Consider the following 17,530-nt stretch of genomic DNA (forward strand, 5'->3'; position numbering starts at 1 on the left):
TTCCCTGCCTGAGCTGCTTCAGGTTGTAGTGGATGTTCTCCTGAAGAAACCTAGTTTGGTTGTCCTAGGGGATTTTAACACCCATGCTGACACAACCTTACAAGGAACCGCTTGGGACTTTGTGGAACGCATGGCCTCCATGGGGCCGTCCCTAAATAAGTTTGGCCCAACTCATAGCCACGGACATGTCTTAGACCTGGTGTTCACCTCCATGGACGGGGGTGATCTGACAATTAAGTAAAACTGAAACAAAAGAAGTGCCATGGTCAGATCACTTAGTGCAACTGGAATTCTCTGCGACCCTTCCCCTCTGCAGGGAGGTGGGACCGATTCAGATGGTCCGCCCCCACCACTTAATGAATCCAGATAGTTTCCAGGGAGTGGTAGGGGATGTTTTATCCCATGTTGATGGCCTTTCAGCTGATTCCTTGGTGGCCCGCTGGAATGTGGAGTTAACCAGGGCTATCGACTGTCTGGATCCAAAGCGCCCTCTCCGATTGCATGGAGCCTGGACAACCCCATGGTTTCCCCCGGAGCTGAGGGCGATGAAACAATCGCTGAGATGGCTAGAGCACCAGTGGCAGAAAACTCATTCTGAATCTGACCAGACACGGGTTACAGCTCAACTTTGAGCCTACCAAGTGACGATAGCAATGGCGAAGAGAACCTTCTTCACCACCTCTATTGCATCTGCAGCAGCAGGAGACTCTTTCAGGTGGTTCACAATCTAATGGAACCACCTTCACCCTCGGGGCCTGGTGACAACCCCAATATCTTCTGCAATGATTTTGCAAAGTCTTTTGCAGATTAAAGTCACTCAGACTCCACCGTGGGAGCAGGGCCAGGGCGGGAGAGTGCTAGAGTCCTGTCTAGACAAGTTGCATTGGATCAGTTCCAATCTGTTACCTCTGAGGATGTGGACAAGTGAAACTGACCAAACTGAGGCTGCTTGGACAAGTGAAACTAACCAAAACATCCTCAGTTGCACTGGTCAAGGATCTCCAGTGTGCCGGGGATTGAGGTGATAGCTGTTTCCTAGTTCTGCTGGATCTCTCAGTGGCTTTGATACCATCAAACCGTGACATCCTTCTGGACCATCTAGAGCAGTGTTTCCCAAGCTTGGGCCTCCAGCTGTTTTTGAACTACAATTCCCATCATCCCTGATCTTGCTAGCTAGGGATGGTTCCCTCACTGTGAGAAGCGAGGTTACAGGGAACCAGGCACAGGGCCTTCTCAGTAGTGGCACCCTCCCTGTGGAACACCCTCCCTTCAGATGTCAAGGAAATAAACAACTATCTGACTTTTAGAAGAAATCTGAAGGCAACCCTGTTCAGGGAAGTTTTAAATGTTTGATGTTTTAGTATGTTCTGATATATGCTGTGAGCCGCCCAGAGTGGCTGGGGAAACCCAGCCAGATGGGTGGGGTATAAATAATAAAATTATTATTATTAATAATAATTTTGTTTGACTCCTCAAAGGGGAAGGTGTTTCCAAAGTTGAAGAAGCGAAGCCCCCAGGGGTCCTCGGAGTCAGCATCAGACAAGGAGGAGGAGGAGGCAACCGATTACGTTTTCCGGATCCTCTATCCTGGCCTTCAGTCAGAGTTTGGTAAGGTTGCTCGCCTGGTAGAAACTGAGAAAGCTGACATAGTTATCTTAAATAAGATTTTTTTTCCACCTTAGGCTAACTTTTAATTTTGCTACATGTTATAAACATATAGGAGTGTATTCCATTCATATATCATAAGCCATATTTATTATGCCATTGTAGCCTGCCTTCCATGCCCTGAGGAATACCAAGGAATGCTCAGAGGTGTGCATGATCCAGTTTGGATACATTAAAATTCGGCACCAAGGAATGTTCATGTCCACCACCAGTAAAAATTATGGAAATTTGCTTACTTTGTGTCAGGCATGGAGAGTCCTCTCCTCCCTTCGGTAACTTCACAGATAAGAATTAATGAGCAGCTGATAGATCTATAGTCCTTTTATTACTGCATCATGTTGAGGGCACAAATACACAGCTCTCCACAAGGAAGGCAGTTGGCTAGTTTAATCCTCTTTCCGGCTTCCGCAGCATTTTGGGCGCCAACTTTTGGATCTTAGAACCACCTACACAGAACTAACAAAACTGCTGAGAAGCAATACAATTCCTTTTAGGTGGGAATTTCCTCAAGGATTATCTTTTACATTCAGAGGGAAGAAAGTGAAAATCAAAACACCTGAGGACAAAGATAAGTTTTTGAACGACTACGAAGAAGACCTTCAGAAAGGGATTACAGGGCCTGGGTCTTGGCCACCGCCACCGCCTGCACCTACACCTTTGGGATCAGACGACCAGAAGAAAGAAACGCCACCACCTACCGAATAACAGATTTGCCCAGGATGTCTCTGCAACTTTTTAGCTGGAACATCAATGGTGGAAATTCCCTGGAAAAAAGGAGAAGGATATTTCATATATTAAAGAAAGAACAACTGGACATTATTTGCTTGCAGGAAACACACGTGACTAGGCTCCACAGAAAAGTGCTAATTAATAAGAGATTAGGCCAAGAATTTATTTCATCAGACCGAGTTAAAAAGAGAGGAGTGGTGATCTATGCAAAGGAGAGCCTATCACCAAAATTTCTTTTTAAAGATGAGCAAGGAAGAATTTTGGCAATTGAAATACAAACTCAGGGTGAAAAGTTTTTGATACTGGGAATTTATGCACCGAATGAAGGGAAATCGGAGTTTTACAAGAAGCTGCATGAGACAATGCTGGACTATCTGGACTATAGTAACATCATTATGATGGGAGATATGAATGGGGTGGTGTCTACAAACATGGACAAAGCGCAAAGCCAAAGTGTGACAAAAGAGGGCAGACTACCAAAAACCTTTTTTGAACTGACTGACAATATGGACTTAATTGATATTTGGAGGCCAAAAAATCCCCTAGGAAGAGAAGGAACATTCTTTTCTGAAGCCCAACTGACATGGACAAGAATTGACCAAATTTGGATAACTAGAAGACCAGAAAAGTGGAAATCTGCCCAAAGACTTGCTCCGACCATAATGCAGTAAAGATGGATATGAGACTAACTACAACCGGCTCCTTCAGATGGAAGATGAATGACAACCTGTTCAGAGATCAGGAGATCATTAAAAAGGCCCAAAAAGCATTGAAGGACCATTTTGAAATAAATTTGAACACTACGGTGGAAAAAAGAGTAATCTGGGACGCAAGTAAAGCTGTGATGAGAGGGTTTCTGATACAACAGAACTCCATAAAGAAAAGAGCACAGAATGAGAAAAAGGACAAGATTTTGGAGAAAATTAGGGAATGTGAGAAAAAGCTAAGATCGAAACCGAAGTCACAGGAGATTCTGAGAGAAATTAAACTTTACCAAGCACAATACTCTAAATTGATAAATCAGGAAGTGGAGTGGAAAATCAAGTTAATGAAACAAAGATCATTTGAATCGGCAAATAAATGTGGAAAGTTGTTAGCATGGCAACTGAAAAAGAGACAAAAACTAAATACGGTTACTAACTTAGAGATTGAAGGGAAAAACATCCAGAATCCCGTGGAGATTAGAAAGTGTTTCCAGAGATACTTTAAACAACTTTATACTCAAGGGCCGCAAAATGAGATTGAGATAGACCAATTTTTGAAAAGGAATGGCCTACCAAAATTGTCTCAAGAAAATAGAACCATCCTGAATTATAAAATAACACAACAAGAGATTGAAGGCGCCATTCAGAATATGCAACTGGGCAAGTCTCCAGGGCCAGATGGGCTTACCTCCAAGTATTACAAGATATTGAAAGACTATCTGACACAACCATTAATTGAGGTTTGCAATGAGATTATGGAGGGGAAGAAGGCACTGGAATCGTGGAAAGAAGCTTTCATCACTATGATGGGATGATTAGCTGCTTGTGCGTAAAATCGTGCTCCCTCAGAGTTTGTGCGGCTCCACAAACCTCTGTGTGTGACAGAGCTCCTCAAACATGTCTGCTCTAGTCACTCGTAGAGTCTGACAGTGGCTGTCTGCGGAAGCGCTTCCAGCAAAGAAGCTCCTTAACGGAAACGCGTCTCCTGGACTCACGACGTGGCAGCTTCCGGCGAAGCATGGGTCTCCCTATGGTTGCTTCTGACACCTCCCCGCTGTTCTCGCTGGACGTGTCTCTCACCCCTCCCTCTTCCCTGCTAGTTCCTGCCTTGGCTGCTGCGTCTCTTTCAGCATTCATGAGATCCTCCTCCAGAGTACACTCTCTCCCCCTGCTGGTCCCTGCTTTAGCTGCTGACTCCCTCCCAGCCTCTGGGAGCCCTACCACCTCCCTTTCCTCTGATGTCAGTTCCCTGACATCCACCTCCCCTCCAGGGCCCCCTTCCCCCCCGCCCATACTCTCTCCTCTGGGCGGTGAGGAGATAAAACCCCGAAAAGAATCCTCTTCATCTTCAGACGTCTCGAACATTTCCCTCCATCGGTCTTCGTTCCGGCTCGCTGAATCCTCCTCCTCCTCGGAATCAGAGAACCCCTCCAACTCTTCTTCTTCGTCGGTGGTGGCAAAGTATTCCCTCCGGAACCTCGCCACTGGCTGAGGTTTACGAGGGAATCTCTGATGAAAAGTTTCTATTAAAACCTCGTCATCTACATCCTCTGCCATGACCCAGGTGTTTTCCGACTCCGGTTCCCCTTCCCACATTACCAAATACTCTACTTGATCTCCCTTCCACCTGGAATCGAGAATCTCCGCTACATGGTAGCTGTGTTCCTTTTCCTCCATTGCTGGTCCCCTATTGACCCTCCCTTCTCTGTCCCCTTTATACGGTGACAGCAACGACCTGTGGAAAACTGGGTGCAGCTTCATGTGGTTCGGTAACCGGAGTCTGAAAGCCACTGGGTTGACCTGCTGCGTGACTTCAAATGGGCCCAGCCTTTTGGGTCTTAACTTCTTACAACCCCCTTTGAATGGTAACCCTTGGGTAGACAGCCACACCTGGTCCCCCACCCTAATGCTTTCACCTTCCCTTCTGTTTTTGTCTGCCTGCCTCTTATATTCCTCCTTAGCCCTGTTTAAGTTAAGTTGGAGCTGGCGATGGATCGCTTCCATTTCTTCAACGAACTGTTCTGCAGCTGGAACGCTCCAGTTCTCCCCTCCCCCCCCCCTGGGAAGGCTCGGGGATGGCACCCGTGATTAGCCAAAAAGGGGCTCATCCCCGTGGACACGTTCTCTGCATTGTTGTAGACAAATTCTGCCAACGCCAGCTTCTCCACCCAATCATTCTCTCTGTCATTCACATAACACCTCAAATATTGCTGGAGGACACCATTAGCTCTTTCCGCCTGCCCGTTGGTTTCTGGATGACGGGCAGTTGAGAAATTAACCTCTACATGCAGTAAGCTCATGAGCTTCCTCCAGAACCTGGAAGTAAATTGTTTCCCTCGGTCTGAAACCACCCTCAAGGGGGCGCCATGCAACCTAAACACATGTTCTACAAACAATTTAGCGGTTTCTTCTGCTGTGACCGCATGTGAGCAAGCTATAAAGTGGGCCATCTTGGTTAACAGGTCTACCACAACCATGATGGCTGTTTTCCCTCTAGACCTTGGCAGATCAGTCATGAAATCTATTGCCACTGTTTCCCATGGTCTTTCAGGTGTGGGTAGTGGTTCTAATAAACCTGCCGGTGCCCGCCTCTCCCCCTTGGCTCGTTGGCATTGGTCACACCCTCTCACATACTCCCGCACATCTTCCCTGACCTTGGGCCACCAGAATTCCCTGGTAACCAGCCACATGGTTTTGTGTTGCCCAAAATGCCCTGCTGTGGGGCTATCGTGCAGTTGCTTGAGTACCTTTTCCCTCAATTCCCCTTCAGGTATATATAACGCTCCCTTGTAGTACAACGCCCCGTTTCTCTCCTCAAAACCCCCGGGTTTGTCTCCCTCCCTCCTGAGACCCCTGAGTTTGTCCTGGGCGTATTCATCCTGCACCGTTCCCTCTACCAGTTCCCTTTGCCCCACCAATGCCGCCCCACACACCCAGCGGTCCTCTGGAATGACATGGGTCTCTTCGGGTGCTCCCTCCCCCTCCAAATATTCAGGTTTGCGTGAGAGAGCGTCCGCCCTAACGTTCTCTGGGCCTGGCACGTAACAAATCTCAAAGTTAAATTTGGAGAACTCCTGGGCCCATCTCAACTGCCGTTGGTTGAGCACTCGCGCAGTTCTCCAATACTCTAGATTCTTATGGTCCGTGCACACTTGCACCTTATGTTGTGCACCAATTAGCAGGTGCCTCCGTCTCCGGAAAGCCTCATGAATAGCAAAAAGTTCCCGGTCGTACACCGTGTAGTTCCTCTCGGATTTGTTCAGCTTTCGCGAAAAGAAGGCACACGGTCGCCACTCTGACTCCTCCTTCCCCGGCTGCAGAAGAAGAAGCACCGCCCCTATGGCTCTGTCAGATGCGTCTGTTTCGACCCTCAGCTTTTTTTGTAAATCCACATGCAGAAGTTGTCCTTCAGAGGCGAAGGCCCTTTTCAGTTCCTCAAACGCTCGCTCCGCCTCCGCCGTCCAAACAAACTTCTTTTTACTGCTGAGACAGTCCGTAATGGGCGCCGTCAGGTGGGCGAAGTTTCGGATGAACTTACGATAAAAGTTTCCAAACCCTAGGAACCTCTGCACATCCTTCTTGGTTTTGGGTGTTTTCCATTCCAGCACTGCTTGAACCTTGCCGGGATCCATGGCCAATCCCTTGTCTGACAGGCGGTACCCCAGGAATTCCACCTCCTTGGTATGAAACTGACACTTCTCCAGTTTCACCCACAGCCTGTTGGCTTGCAGCCTGCTCAACACTTCTCTGACGTCTCTCACATGTTGCTCCTCATTCTCTGAATACACCAACACATCATCTAGGAAGGCCACGCAATTCTTGTAGAGCAAAGGCCCCAGTACGTGGTTCATAAATGATTGAAAGCACGCGGAGCCTGCTTGTAATCCAAAAGGCATCACGAGATATTCAAATGCCCCCAAAGGGGTGAACATGGTGGTTTTCCATTCATCCCCTTTCCTTATACGTATTAGGTTGTACGCCCCCCCTTAGGTCCAGCTTTGTAAAAATCTTTCCCTTCCGCACCCTGGTCAAAATATCATCAATCCTGGGCATAGGGAAAGCCACCGGTTCTGTCACTGCATTTAACCGCCTGAAATCACATACAAGTCTCGGCTTGTCTGTGTGCTTTTTATCCACAAAAAACACTGGGCTACCCCCCGCTGCTTTGGACTCTCTGATGAAGCCTCTCTTCAGGTTCTTGTCAATGAACTCTCGCAACTCCTGCATTTCCCTGTCTGACATGGCATACAACTTGCCTACAGGAAGCTGTGCTCCAGGGAGTAAATTGATCTGGCAATCAAAGGGCCTATGCGGGGGTAGTTGGTCAGCTTCCTTCTCGCTGAACACGTCGCTGAGATCTGCATACTGTGGTGGTACCTTCACCTTCTCCATTACTTCAGTCCCTGCTAGGGTGGCTTGGGCCCCTGCTGAACCCTTTTCCCCCTTGCAGTGTTCTAAGCAATGTGCTGAACCGAAGGAAACCACTCTTTGATGCCAGCCCACCAGCGGATCATGTAGGGCTAGCCAGCTCATTCCCAAAATAATGGGAGCGCCTCCCAAGGTGGCCACATTAAACGCTATCAGTTCTGTGTGCCTTGCCACCCTCATTATCATTGGGACGGTCTGCAAGCTGACTCCTCCTCCCAACAGCTCCCTGCCATCGATCGTGGTCACCTGCAGGGGGTTGCTTAAAGGGATCGTCTGTATCTGGTGTTCAGCAGCAAACTCCTTGCTCATAAAATTGCAGGAGCTGCCTGAGTCCAACAGCGCCTTTATTTTTAGGGGGTGTCCATTTTGCAGCTCTAGCGACACTTCAATCACTAGAGCAGGTTGAGGAGCTTCTGGCACGGGCACTTTCACTGCTCTTTGGCCTGGCTGCAGTGCCCCGACTGTGGCAACCAGGCGTTGGCTTTTACCTGCTCCGTTTCTCCCTGCTCTCCTCCCTCAACAGCTCCCACCATCCCTTGCCATTCCTTCCTCTGGGGGCAGACTCTGGCAAAGTGGCCTGGCTGTTGGCAGAGATAGCATTTCCGGGCGCCCTTTCCCTCCTTCTTAGCCCCCTCACTGGGCTTTGAAACTGCGCACGCGCGCGCTGTTCCGATTTCCATCGGCTCTGCCGGCGGGAAAGCTGGCTCAGGAATGTCTGGAATGCGGAACTCCTTCCAACGTTCCCCTCTCCCTTCCCGCCTCTCCAAGGCTCTTGCCTCCTGGCGCGCTCCTATGGTCAGCGCAGATTTGGTCAGCTGATCCATAGACACCGCCCTGGGGCTCCGGGACAGTTCGTCTTTCACAGCCGAAGAAAGACCTTCTTCAAATAGCATCTGAATGGGGGCCGCCGATAAATCCCACCCCAATCTGTGAACCAGCATGGTAGAATCATAGAATCATAGAATCATAGAGCTGGAAGAGACCACAAGGGCCATCGAGTCCAACCCCCTGCCAAGCAGGAAACACCATCAGAGCACTCCTGACATATGGTTGTCAAGCCTCTGCTTAAAGACCTCCAAAGTAGGAGACTCCACCACACTCCTTGGCAGCAAATTCCACTGTCGAACAGCTCTTACTGTCAGGAAGTTCTTCCTAATGTTTAGGTGGAATCTTCTTTCTTGTAGTTTGGTTCCATTGTTCCGTGTCCGCTTCTCTGGAGCAGCAGAAAACAACTTTTCTCCCTCCTCTATGTGACATCCTTTTATATATTTGAACATGGCTATCATGTCACCCCTTAACCTCCTCTTCTCCAGGCTAAACATGCCCAGCTCCCTTAACCGTTCCTCATAAGGCATCGTTTCCAGGCCTTTGACCATTTTGGTTGCCCTCCTCTGGACACGTTCCAGTTTGTCAGTGTCCTTCTTGAATTGTGGTGCCCAGAACTGGACACAGTACTCCAGGTGAGGTCTGACCAGAGCAGAATACAGTGGCACTATTACTTCCCTTGATCTAGATGCTATACTCCTATTGATGCAGCCCAGAATTGCATTGGCTTTTTTAGCTGCCGCGTCACACTGTTGACTCATGTCAAGTTTGTGGTCAACCAAGACTCCTAGATCCTTTTCACATGTACTGCTCTCAAGCCAGGTGTCACCCATCTTGTATTTGTGTATAAATTCAGTCCAGTACTCACGGACAGATCGGCTTCCCTGCTTGCAAGCCATTAGCTGTCTGCGCACCACCCCTTCCTCAATATCGCTGGAAAACATGATATCCATTGCACGAAAGAACTTCATAGTGTCCTTTAGGATGTCATTGTGCGTTGCCATCAGGGGTCGAACCCAGTCCCGCGCCCCCTTCTCAAGATGCCCAATTACGAAAGCAACTCGTGATTCCTCATCAGGGAACTCATCAAACTGCACATTAAGGGCATATTGCATCTCTGTCCTAAAGGCATGGTAATCCTTGGGGTCCCCCCAAACTTCTGCACCAATCCTGGTACCTTTCTGGGGAACTGAGTGGTTCTCCCCTTCTTGTCTGCATCCTGAGCCCTTCTCTCCTCAAGCCTCGCCGTCTGCAGCGCAAGTTGGACTTCCAACGCTCGGTACCTTTCTTCCAAGCTTGGACCAGCTCCAACCCCTGCTCCTCCGGTTCCGGCTGGGTCGCTCATGATGCTTTCTCCTGCACAGGCAGCGTACAGAGACTGTCAGACTGCTATGATGGGATGATTAGCTGCTTGTGCGTAAAATCGTGCTCCCTCAGAGTTTGTGCGGCTCCACAAACCTCTGTGTGTGACAGAGCTCCTCAAACATGTCTGCTCTAGTCACTCGTAGAGTCTGACAGTGGCTGTCTGCGGAAGCGCTTCCAGCAAAGAAGCTCCTTAACGGAAACGCGTCTCCTGGACTCACGACGTGGCAGCTTCCGGCGAAGCATGGGTCTCCCTATGGTTGCTTCTGACACCTCCCCGCTGTTCTCGCTGGACGTGTCTCTCACCCCTCCCTCTCCCCTGCTAGTTCCTGCCTTGGCTGCTGCGTCTCTCTCAGCATTCATGAGATCCTCCTCCAGAGACCCCTCGCTCCCCCTGCTGGTCCCTGCTTTAGCTGCTGACTCCCTCCCAGCCTCTGGGAGCCCTACCACCTCCCTTTCCTCTGATGTCAGTTCCCTGACAATCACATTGATACCTAAATTGGAAACTGAAAAGACACAACTTAAGAACTACCGTCCCATCTCCCTCCTGAATGTGGATTACAAAATCTTTGCCGACATTCTGGCAAGTAGACTTAAAAAAGTGTTAAATGAAGTAATTCATAAAGACCAGGCAGGCTTTCTCCCAGGCAGACATTTGTTTGACAATACTAGAAACATTATTGACATCTTGGAACTCTTACAAACGAACATTAATACTAAAGCTGTGTTGATTTTTATAGATGCGGAGAAGGCCTTTGACAATATTTCTTGGAAGTTTATGAAGAAAAATCTTGAAGGGATGGGAGTGGGACGGGGGTTTGAAAATGGCATAGAGGCAATCTATTCAGAACAAAAGGCTAAATTGATAGTTAACAATGTGGTGACAGAAGAGTTCAAGATTGAAAAAGGAACACGACAAGGTTGTCTTATCTCTCCTTTGTTATTTATTTCGGTCCTGGAGGTGCTCCTGAATATGATTAGAGGGGACCGGTTGGTTGAAGGGATTCAGGTCGGAGCCAAACAGTATAAACTTAAAGCTTTTGCAGATGACTTGGTTTTGACATTGCAGGAGCCAGAATCTAGTACGAAAAGGGTTTTAGAATTGATTCATGAATTTGGTTGGATGGGGGGTTTTAAACTAAACAAGCAAAAGACTAAGGTTTTGGAAAAAAAATGACAACGGTGGAATCAGAAAGGTTTCAGGAAGAGACAGATCTAAAAGTGGTTAAAAAGGTGAAATACCTAGGGGTCAATATGACTGCTAAAAATTTGAACTTATTTAAGGACAACTATGAAAAGTGTTGGACAGAAATTAAAAAGGATTTAGAAAGCTGGTCAAGACTAAAACTTTCCTTGTTGGGCTGAATTGCTGCGATAAAGATGAATGTATTGCCAAAAATGCTGTTTCTGTTTCAGACCCTACAGATTGTGGACAGAGTGGAATGTTTTACAAAGTGGCAGAGAGATATTTCTAAATTTGTCTGGCAGGGCAAAAAACCCCCGAATAAAATTTAAAATATTAACTGATGCCAAGGAGAGAGGGGGGTTTGCCCTGCCAGATTTGAGGTTGTATTATGAATCTGCATCTCTCTGCTGGCTGAAAGATTGGCTTCTTCTGGAGAACACTGATGTCCTGGATCTGGAAGGGTTTAACAATGCTTTTGGATGGCATGCATATTTGTGGTATGACAAGGTAAAAATCCATAAGGCTTTTAAGAACCATATTGTCAGGAAGGCTGTGCTTAATGTCTGGACAAAATACAAAGACTTATTAGAAAATAAGACCCCAAGGTGGCTGTCACCAATGGAAGCCAAGGCCCAGAAAAGACTCAATATGGAGGCCAATTGGCCGAAATATTGGGAAATATTAGAAAAAGAAGGAGATACTTGGAGATTGCAGAGTTTTGAGAAACTAAAGGACAAAGTGCAAGATTGGCTACACTATGCTCAGATTAGAGAAGTTTTTAAGGTAGATAAAAAAACAGGTTTCCAGGTGGAAAAATCGAAATTAGAAACAGAACTGTTGGAACCTAAGACCAAGGTACTTTCAAAAATGTATAACTTGCTGTTGAAATGGAATACGCAGGATGAAACTGTTAAATCAGCTATGATAAAATGGGCACAGGACATTGGGCACAATATTATGTCCTTTCAGGGCTCTACCATCGCCATCGATCCCCGGCATCGAATGTGTTGGCCTAGTGTGGGGCTCCAAGGAGAGCTTGGCTGTCTGGCTGGTGTACCGGCCACCTAGCGCACCAGCAGCCACCCTGTCAGGCCTATTGGACGCGGTGGCCGGCTGGGCCTTGGAGTTCCCTAACCTATTGGTATTGGGGGACTTCAACATCCATGCTGATGCCACTCCCTCCTCACAGGCTCTGGACCTGGTGTCTTCCATGGCGACACTAGGGCTCTCCCAGTTTGTTTCGGGCCCCACACATCAAGCAGGCCACACGCTGGATTTGATCTTTGGCGTTGGTATAGATGTGATCATGTCTCCTTCGACGAAGGTGCCATGGTCTGATCACTACGCTCTGAAAGCCAGGATTGACTTTCCACCCCCACCCTGCTTAGGTGGCGAGCCAATTTGGGCTCGCCCGTGGAGGCTGATGGACCCTGATAGATTCCGTCAGGCCTTGCGGGACCTTGCTCCCCCTGGCGACTCATTGACTGAGCTTGTTGAGGGCTGGAATGCCCAGCTCCTGGCAGCCATCGATGAGATCGCCCCTAAGCGCCCTCTGCGACCCCGCAGAAACCGGGCTCCCTGGTTTACCGAGGAGCTCCGGAAAATGAAGCGGGACCTCAGACGGCTAGAGCGAGTATGGCGGGGTGCCCGTGACGGAGCCTCAAGAACATCTTATAGGGCTTTTATGAAAACCTACGAGATGGCGGTGAAGGCTGCTAAGAAGTCATACTTCTCGGCCTCCATTGCATCCGCTAGCTCTCGCCCAGCGCAATTATTTAGTATAATCAGGTCTTTAACGTCCCTTAAGGGACAGCCAAATTTAAATAACAAATTGACACACGGCTGTGAGGCATTTGCGAGCTTTTTTGCGGAGAAGGTCTTGTCGCTCCGCCATGACCTCCCTGCCAATTTGGATACAATAAAGGAACTGGAGGCCCCTCGACTGTCCTCGGGTCCAGTATTGGACCACTTCGACCAGATATCCCCAGCCGATGTGGACAGGCTCCTCCGAGCTGGAAAGCCCACCACCTGTCCTCTCGACCCGTGCCCGTCTTGGCTGATTAGAGCGTGTCCAGACGAGGTGCGGGCCCTCCTGGGGGATATCATCAATTTGTCCCTTGGCACGGGGACATTCCCAGGGGAACTGAAGGAGGCAGTGGTGCGCCCGCTCTTAAAGAAAACATCATTAGATCCTTTAGATCTATCCAATTACCGCCCGGTTTCGAATCTTCCGTTCCTGGGTAAGGTGATTGAGAGAGCGGTTGCTGAACAGCTTGGTGGGCTTCTGGATGAAACATCGGCTCTGGATCCATTCCAGTCCGGCTTCCGCGCTGGTCATGGGACCGAGACGGCTCTGGTCGCCCTAACAGATGACCTTCGTAGACAGCTGGATCGAGGCGGGTCGGGGCTGCTGATTCTTCTAGATCTATCAGCAGCTTTCGACATGGTCGATCACGAACTTCTGGACCACCGCCTTGCCGACGTGGGGATCCAGGGCACAGTCCTTCAATGGCTGCGCTCGTTTCTCTCTGGTCGGGGACAGAGGGTGGCGCTTGGGGGGGAATTGTCATCGCGCCACTCCTTGGTGTGTGGAGTACCTCAGGGTGCGATACTCTCCCCGATGCTTTTCAACATCTTTATGCGCCCCCTCGCCCAGCTTGTTCGGAGTTTTGGGCTGGGTTGTCATCAGTATGCCGATGACACCCAACTCTATCTGTTGATGGATGGCCATCCTGACTCGGCCCCAGACACACTGACCAGATGTTTGGAAGCTGTGGCTGGATGGTTACGTGGGAGCCGGTTGAAGCTAAATCCTTCGAAGACAGAGGTCCTGTGGCTGGGACGGGGCGATATGGGATTGGGGGGGCAACTCCCATCTCTTGCGGGGGCGCAATTAGTGCCAGCACCGTCCGTTAAGAGTTTGGGTGTAATCTTCGACACCTCCCTTTCCATGGAGGCTCAGATTGCAGCTATAACAAAGGCGGCATTTTTCCACCTCCGCCAAGCTAAGCAGTTGGCTCCTTACCTCTCTCGCCCTGACCTAGCCACTGTGATCCACGCGACGGTCACCTCCAGACTGGATTATTGTAACTCGCTCTACGTGGGGCTGCCCTTGAGACTGACCCAGAAACTCCAGCGGGTGCAGAATGCTGCAGCGAGACTCCTTACGAGGTCTTTGCTGTGAGATCACATTCACCCGGTGCTATACCAGCTGCACTGGCTCCCGGTGGAGTACAGGATCAGGTTTAAGGTGCTGGTTTTAACCTTTAAAGCCCTATATGGCCTAGGACCCTCGTACCTACGGGACCGCCTCTCCTGGTATGCCCCACAGAGAAACCTACGGTCTTCAAATAAAAACATCTTGAAGGTCCCAGGCCACAGAGAAGTTAGGCTGGCCTCAACTAGAGCCAGGGCTTTTTCGGCTGTGGCTCCGATCTGGTGGAACACTCTGTCACAAGAGACCAGGGCCCTGCGGGACTTGACATCTTTCCGCAGGGCCTGCAAGACAGAGCTGTTCCACCAGGCCTTTGGCCAGGGCACAGCCTGACTCCCTCCCTCGGCAATCTTCGCAGAGCTTTGGCCCAATGGTTGCTAGTGGCTTGAATTAATTAATTTTATAATGAATGATTTTAGAATGTTGTTTATGTTGTACTTTGTACTGTTTTATTGTTGTTAGCCGCCCTGAGCCCGGCTTCGGCTGGGGAGGGCGGGATATAAATAAAATTTATTATTATTATTATTATTATTATTATTATTATTATTATTATTGCTGACTGGGAAAAGTTATGGACCACCGGAGTGAGGTTCACAGCATGTAATGCCTTGAAAGAAAACATTATGAAAATGATATACAGGTGGTACATGACCCCAGTCAAGCTGGCAAAAATATATCATTTGCCTGACAATAAATGTTGGAAATGTAAAGGAACTGAAGGAACATTCTTTCTCCTCTGGTGGACGTGCCCAAGGGTTAAGGCTTTCTGGGAAATGATCTATAATGAGTTAAAAAACGTATTTAAGTATACCTTCCTTAAGAAACCAGAGGCCTTCCTTCTGGGCATTGTCGGCCAAGGGGTGTTAAAGAAAGATAGAACCTTTTTTATGTATGCAACAACAGCAGCAAGAATACTCATTGCAAAGTACTGGAAGACCCAAGATTTACCCACGCTGGAAGAATGGCAGACGCAACTGATAGATTACATGGAACTGGCTGAAATGACTGGCAGAATCCGGGACCTGGGAGAAGAGACGGTGGAAGAGGACTGGAAAAAATTTAAAGACTATTTACAAAAACACTATAAACTGTATGAATGTTAGGAGAATGCACGATTGAAAGTAACAGGGCAGCAGTAACTTGGTTGTAAGATATATGAGAATAAGTGAGGTTCAAAGAAATGATGAAATTTGAAACAATACTATGTTCAAATCAAGCAGTTTAGTTTATGATAAAGTTATTTAAAACCTGGGACATAAATATCTGAGATTTATAAGACAAGAACTGAAATAAGGTAACAAATTGCTGTCTATAACTATGTGATTGAGAACGCAGGGAAGGGTGATGTGAGGAAGTCCAAAGATCATGAAAATACGACTGTTGAACAATATTTTATATGTATTTTTCTTTCATTTTTTGTTTATTTCTTAATCTTGATTTGACTCTTTCTGTGTGTATGGTGAGGGTATTTTATATGTTTGGTGGTTTGTTTGTTGTTTAAAAAAATTGCAATAAATATCTTATAAAAAAATAGCAATCTGTACTTGTATTTAAATATATTAATAAATGAAAGCTGGGGAAACTGAATCCTCCATCAAACATCAAAGGGTGTGTATTTGCTCTGCTCTCTCTAGATGTTGACTGACTCCCAACTCCTATCGTGTTAGTGATCTTTATTATTGTTCTTTTCATTTATATCCAACCTTTTCATCCAAGGAGCTCAAGTTGGCATACATAATTCTCCTCCCTGTTTTATCCTCACAACACCCCTGGGAGGTCGGTTAGGCTGAGAGGCAGTGACTGGCACCCAAGGCCACTCATTGAACTTCATGGCTGAGTGAGGATTTGAATCCTTTTCTCCCAAGTCCTAAGCCCAACACTCTAACCACTAGGCCACACTGGCTCTCTTTTGCTTTCCCATAGGGGGATTTCTGGCCAATGATGGATTTTTCTACTATTCCTAGAATAGTAGAATACTATTCCTACTATTCCTGGAACCAACCCTCAGCAATGTGGGAATCACAGCTAGTGAGTTCCTAGGCTTGAGGAAGCAGCATGGACTGTGCCCGCCTTCATGTTTTGCCTTTTCTCTCCCTTCCTCTTTAGTGGTTGTTAACCACCCTTCTTGCCTTCCCTCCACCTCTACTGCCGCTGGGAAAGAAAAGGCCTGGATGCGTCAGACCTCTGGCAGAGTGGTGGTGATGCCCAAATGGTCTCTGAGTCTTCCTGAGGCAACGGCTCCCCTTCTGGTCACGTTGGGGTCCAGCCCACACCTGTGTAATGTTGTTGTTGGCACATGGAGGGTGCTTCTTGCTTTTGGCTTGGCAGCTGGGGCAGATGCTGGCATTTATGAATCTGGGCAGGGCAGGCAGCTGGGATCCTCCTCTTCCCCATCTTTTTCCTTGGCTCATTCCCTTGGGCTGCTTTGCCTGGAGGCACACAAGCAGAAGAAGCAAGTTCATTTAATTCATAACATTTATATACACCGTGGTTGTAAGAAAAAAAAAAGTGGTTTACAAGAAGAATAAAACAATAAAATTATTTTTTAAAAACCCTATGTAAAACATTTTTAAAAAATTAACGTTAATGAGCTAAAAACAGATTTAAACATACATCAATTGTCTGCATGTCTGGACAGGATTGTCTAAATTTTTTTTTAGCAGGTACCGAAAAGGGTACAGCAATTCCACCTGCCTGATGTCAACAGGCAAGGAGTTCCAACGTGTGCAGGCGCTGCCAAACTAAAACATTGCTTTCTTACAAATGCAGAACAGTATTATGGGGCACCTGTAAGAGTGAGTGTGATTAGGGCTGCTGCCCAGTTTAAAGAAATCTTAATAGATTGATCATACAATGCTTTTTAAACCAATGAACTGATTAGACCTGCATGTCCATAAAATACTCACAGCTGTGAAGGAAAAGCGGCCTCCTTTCTTCCCTCTGTAATGGTGTGCTGCATATGTCACAGCTGGCCCCAATCCCTTCTGTGTTAGGAGGAGGAGGTAGAGATGCCTGATGCCCACAGATGCATAAATAGCTATACCAATTAACATTTAAAAAAATGAAAACCGTGAAATCTATTGTCCAATTAAATCAGAGGCATGTTTTAATGGATCTAATTGCTTTTAGTAGTGATATAATGTTGCTGTCATACTTCTTGTTGGTTATAATCTGAGGCAGATGAAAGGAAGGAGGCAGCGGAGCTCAAATGAAAAATGTCCTTTAACAGATCAGCAGCTGCAGCCACCTCTGCAGAGATGGAGCCATCCCTCTTGCTGCCCAAAGGATGATCTGGGGAAGACTTTGTCCTCTCCAGGTTCCTGTCGGGCCAGCCCCTCTCCCTTTTGGATCTCTCCAGGCTGGAGGGGACAAGGGCAAGAATTGGCCCAGCAGACCTCAGCCTGACTTTCCCCAGTG

General features: G+C 47.7%; 1 protein-coding gene and 2 long non-coding RNA genes across 3 annotated transcripts in view; 2 read left to right on the plus strand and 1 right to left on the minus strand.

The window, feature by feature from the left end:
• The window catches only part of LOC309517099, a 393,909-nt gene that overhangs the window by 134,192 nt on the left and 242,187 nt on the right, over positions 1 to 17,530 (minus strand). The gene's annotated exons all lie outside the window — the stretch shown is intronic.
• Positions 1 to 17,530, plus strand: part of LOC309517098 — a 136,025-nt gene that overhangs the window by 83,405 nt on the left and 35,090 nt on the right. The gene's annotated exons all lie outside the window — the stretch shown is intronic.
• The window catches only part of SGSM1 (small G protein signaling modulator 1), a 99,530-nt gene that overhangs the window by 46,910 nt on the left and 35,090 nt on the right, over positions 1 to 17,530 (plus strand). Inside the window, exons 11-12 of the mRNA XM_082196073.1 lie at positions 1,479 to 1,608; positions 16,220 to 16,390. Of these exons, the coding sequence (XP_082052199.1) occupies positions 1,479 to 1,608; positions 16,220 to 16,390 (301 nt within the window). The remainder of the gene's footprint in view (positions 1 to 1,478; positions 1,609 to 16,219; positions 16,391 to 17,530) is intronic.

The sequence above is a fragment of the Podarcis vaucheri genome (genome assembly GCF_965113315.1).
Source record: "Podarcis vaucheri genome assembly, chromosome: 13".
Lineage (NCBI taxonomy): Eukaryota > Metazoa > Chordata > Lepidosauria > Squamata > Lacertidae > Podarcis > Podarcis vaucheri.